Raw genomic sequence first — 4,525 nt, 5'->3', positions numbered from 1 at the left:
GAGACTTCATAAAGTAAAGATTCTATCAATGATATATTGCTTGTTTTTATTCCAGCAAAGCATCTTTCTATAGCTGACACTTCCCTATAAGTTGCAAAATGACCATTAATAGTGCTAGATTTAGTATAAGTATTTACTTTAGTTTAATTGCTATTGTAATGTAAATTTTAATATTTAAGGTCATGTGATAGATCTAATTGGGTTTTTGTGGCTATGGGAATAATTGAAGTACCTTTTAGCTGTATCCCAACAAATGCATGGGTCAGCTTATATTAGCAGAAATACAATTACATGGATTGCTTACCTTAATAGTATAGTAGCCTGGAACTACATGTACATTGTGTGGAGTATATGTGCATAGTGTGAATGTAGCAATATTATATAGAGAGAAAATGCATAAGGAATTAGGCATGCATTCCTGTTTCCCCATGTTGTATATCACTGTATACCTATGTTTTACACTATATAGATCTATCACTGTATATCATTGTTTACCTGTGTTTACCACTGAGTGTTTAACACTGTATATCACTGTTGGCCCATGTTTACTACTGTCTATCAATGTTTACCACTTTTACCTATGTTGATTACCATTTTTACTTTTACTTATGTTCACCATTGTATATCAATGTATATCAGTATTTGCATGTGTTTATTATTTTTTGACACTCATTGTCAATGCTTATCAGTGATGTTTACTATTGTTTACTAATGTTTATTATGTTTACCATAGTTAATAAAAGCTCTTTATAACATTGATGTTTACCATGATAACAGTGAACTCAAGAGTTTGGATAAATCATTAGTTTTAAATCAAGCCCCATATGACTTTGCAAGCTTCTTCTCCCTAGTGCTGCTCTTTAACCATTTTTAGTTGGTAAATGAAGGTTTGCACTAGCTATAAAAAAATTTTTTTTAATTTGATTAAAAATTTATGATCACAGACGGACAATCAAAGTAATAAAGAACAGTAAGTAAACATCACTTGTAATTAAAAGTCAAATTATACACTTATTTTCATGTCTTTATGTTATGATTTTGATGATAAATTGCGAAGAGCACTTTCAAATTATATAGCAGTGTCTTGACTTATTTCTGTACTCTTATCTGATTTTGACGATAACTCATCTGCAACACTTATAGAAGAAGTTGTGAAAGAACTTTTTCCACGATACAAAAAACTTGAATACATCTTTGTCAATTTTACGGCTTTATTTCCAGTGTTTTTAACCGACCTCCACTTCAGTATGAAGTTCAAAACGCTCAATGGTATCAAACTCATTAGCATGTATGCAGTGACACTCATGTATGGATTGTAGATTTTATCAAATGTTCCTCTGTCACATTTTCCAGGGATGTGACCAAATGCTTCACATTCAAAGTATTCTCTTAAAGCTGCTTCAAACTTGCCCGATTTTGCTGTTACGTCACTTAAATGCCCTAAAATAAAAACACCAAAAATAATATAAGTTGTAAAAACCAATAGGATTTTCTTCTCAGCAGTGCTAAGCTCAGTATGATTTTTCTTTTTTAAGAAATTTGTTTTCTATTAATGAAATTTAAACATTTATAGAATCAATATTTTAGTGTACATACATTTCTCATAGCCCAAAAAACTATAATCAGCATTATAACTCCAGCAGCAAATAGTACATCCATTGGAAGTGTTGAAGAATAGAACCACATGTCACCATTGCTGATGCAAAGGAGTGTTGGGAAACGATAAATATTATATTTGAATTTGTCAACAGAAAGGCAAATGATAACAGCTGGCAATGGAAGTAGTATAGCTTTATATAGGAAAAAGATTATTTCAAAATTAATAAATACAATAATACTCACATAAAATAGTTACAGTTGCAAATATGTACTTGTTACGTCCTAGCTTTTCAAATCTATTTGCTTGGAAGGGAAACAATACTTTGTGAAAGAATATAGCAACATGAAAGAACCACCACAGTGCTATATTTACAAAAGTATAATGAAATACAACTCCTATATACCTTGAAAATAAAAGTTATGGACAAGTGATTGATTTTACCTGAAAATTTACAGAAAGGTGTTGGGTTTTCAAGTGTCTCCAATAGACTAACTGAACTGCAGTATAATCCATTCCGATCAATAGCAGTTATGATTAGTAATATGACTAGAGATATGTGCATGTAGGTGAACATCAGATGAAATATTATTTTTGCTCTTTACCAAATACAATCATGTCTATGACTTGAAAGAACACCAATACAGAAGGATATGCCAGCCTGAAATGATACAATGTTAGATAGATCTATGATAGAATGACAGTCACTAACGATGTTTTATATTCCTTAACAGCAACTATAATTGCAATAACACAAAAAATTAAGCCCATGCTAGTTGCAACTACTTCTGAATAGATCATTATCAGTGCGTCTAAATGAGACCTAGTTTGTTCAAAACTGTCACATCTTGGCTCACAGATTAAATCTATTTTAACAAAATCTTCTCTGCACACTATACCATCAGTACCATTGGTATCATTTATGCCTTCACCTGGAATTGTAACGGAAGATGTGCTGTTGGCAGCTATATAAAGTATAAGTTATTAGAAATGGATAAGATTATTATCATACCATTTGGTAGTGTAGAACAATCAGGTAAGAGTGAGCCATACCCAAAGTTGTTTGCTAGTGTCCACAGGTCTGAACAAACACCTGTACTTATGAGGAGGCAGTCTTCCTTGGTAGCCTTGTAAGATTTTCCAGTTGAGCAATCAGCAAGTGGAAAGAAATATTGACATATGAAAGCTGATGATTGTTGTTGACATTGCTTGTAGAATTCTAAAAGCAAGAATTAAAAAATTGTTTAATGGCATTATAGTATTCACCTAAATAAGGACTGAGTGATGCAATTGTTTGTTCATGTTGATTTTGTTCTTGTTGACTTACTCCAATATTCAATTCACCTTCTCCAATGGTACATTGAAACCATTGATGTAAGAAGTTTCTACAAACAGCTCCAGTATACTCATGACATTTTGAGGCATCATTATCCTGACTCCATGATAGTTCAGTGCAGTTCTGGCTTACATTAGTGTTGTTGATTGCTCCTTCGCTAAGATTCCCATTGTTATTGATGCCTGAATTATGTGCATTCTAAATTGAAAGTTGGTAGACTAAAGCTTTTAATAACTGCTGTACATAATTTGCATGTTAACTTGATGTAGATCTATACACATACTTAAATCACAGTAAACTTATGATGTCAGTTGAATACTGAGTCAAATGCATTAGGTCTTGGTGACATTACTCTAAGATCTTATGTCTTACCTTATACACATTTTGCATTGTATTTTTGGATGGCTCAAAGGTTAAAATATAATAATTATTGTGAAGACGAATTGATTTAAATTTCAAACAAGATGCAATGACCATAGTGCTTGTTTGTTAACTAAGATATCACAGTTCATTAGTATTATACTAGTTCACTAGCATCATTAAGTAAAACACTTACTGAAGTAGATCTATAGTAGACTATTATTGGAACTGTGAATAAGCCCAGCACCACAGCAAGAAGAACAATGAAAAAAACACTCTCAATCTTCTTTGCAATGACCAGCTCCTTCTTTCCTGTACTGCTCATCTTGGTAACTAATGGTATTCATAGCTTGTCAGCCTATTTATAACTCCTCCCAATCTAAAATTAATCATTATTTTTATCAGACACAGTGACAATCATAATAATACATCTCTAGTATTTTATACATGTCCTTATGTGATGTATTAATTTTGAACTGCTGATGAAATTTGTATTTTAAATAAGAACTTTAAAATTTATTTCATCAAAATTGACTGGGTAGGAAATCTCAATTTTTTATTTCTTAAACTGTGTCAATGTTTGATCTGATTTTTTGGAGGGACTTTGGCCAATTTATGCCAAAAATGACTAGAAAGAGAATTCTCCCTTTTTATAATTTTTCTCATACATATAGATCTAGGTGTACTTATGTTGTGTAGAAACTTGAAACTGATTTTGACCAAAATTGGATTAAAATTTTTTTTAAAGTTGCTAGAAATTGCGCCAAAGACCATGCATAGGCTACGTGGACTTTGGCTTCTATCATTTGTTCCAGCATGCAAAATGGTATCAGTAAGTCAAGTATAATATTTAGTCTGACAGTGTGAAGGTATATCATTGGTAAATTAGAGAAAAATATTTTGCTTTAATTTTGTGCATGTAATATACAAGTACTAGACTATCTATGAATAATAATTATTATTATAGTGTACCTTAATCTTTATTCAATCAATAAGAAATCTTCCATTTCACACATTTAATCTTTATTCAATCAATAAGAAATCTTCCATTTCACACATCATTTGCTCCCCTTTCTCATTGTAAGCAGTTGCTTTACCATAATACTGACCCTATGAAATAGAATAGTAATAATGATACACTGTATCTGTTACTCACTGGCCAAAAGATGTTTGGTAGTATAGTACTGGTATTGATATGATATAATCCAGGTGGTAGTGGACAATTTTCATTC

At 31.6% G+C, this 4,525-nt stretch overlaps 1 protein-coding gene across 1 annotated transcript; it reads right to left on the bottom strand.

Annotated features, from left to right (window-relative positions):
* Positions 1-1,069: 1,069 nt before the first annotated feature.
* LOC109582732 (uncharacterized) lies at positions 1,070-3,685 on the bottom strand. The gene is made up of 9 exons (XM_019997636.1): positions 3,490-3,685; positions 2,864-3,131; positions 2,610-2,816; positions 2,310-2,562; positions 2,203-2,258; positions 2,042-2,146; positions 1,843-1,995; positions 1,597-1,790; positions 1,070-1,546 (listed from the first exon to the last, which is right to left on the bottom strand). Exons 1-9 carry the CDS (start codon positions 3,616-3,618, stop codon positions 1,070-1,072), a joined length of 1,842 nt encoding a protein of 613 aa, XP_019853195.1. The 5' UTR covers positions 3,619-3,685.
* Positions 3,686-4,525: the final 840 nt, after the last annotated feature.

Source organism: Amphimedon queenslandica, unplaced genomic scaffold (genome assembly GCF_000090795.2).
Source record: "Amphimedon queenslandica unplaced genomic scaffold, v1.1 AMPQUscaffold_13360, whole genome shotgun sequence".
Taxonomy (NCBI): Eukaryota; Metazoa; Porifera; class Demospongiae; order Haplosclerida; family Niphatidae; genus Amphimedon; species Amphimedon queenslandica.
This window is presented reverse-complemented; position numbering and strand designations above follow the sequence as displayed.

Coding starts and splice junctions, on each gene's coding strand:
- LOC109582732 (XM_019997636.1), bottom strand. CDS start 3,618: ATGAGCAGTACAGGAAAGAAGGAGCTGGTCATTGCAAAGAAGATTGAG. Junction 2,147..2,202: donor CATAGACATGATTGTATTTG/GTAAAGAGCAAA, acceptor ACATATCTCTAG/TCATATTACTAATCATAACT. Junction 1,547..1,596: donor TTTTTTGGGCTATGAGAAAT/GTATGTACACTA, acceptor TTTCATTAATAG/AAAACAAATTTCTTAAAAAA.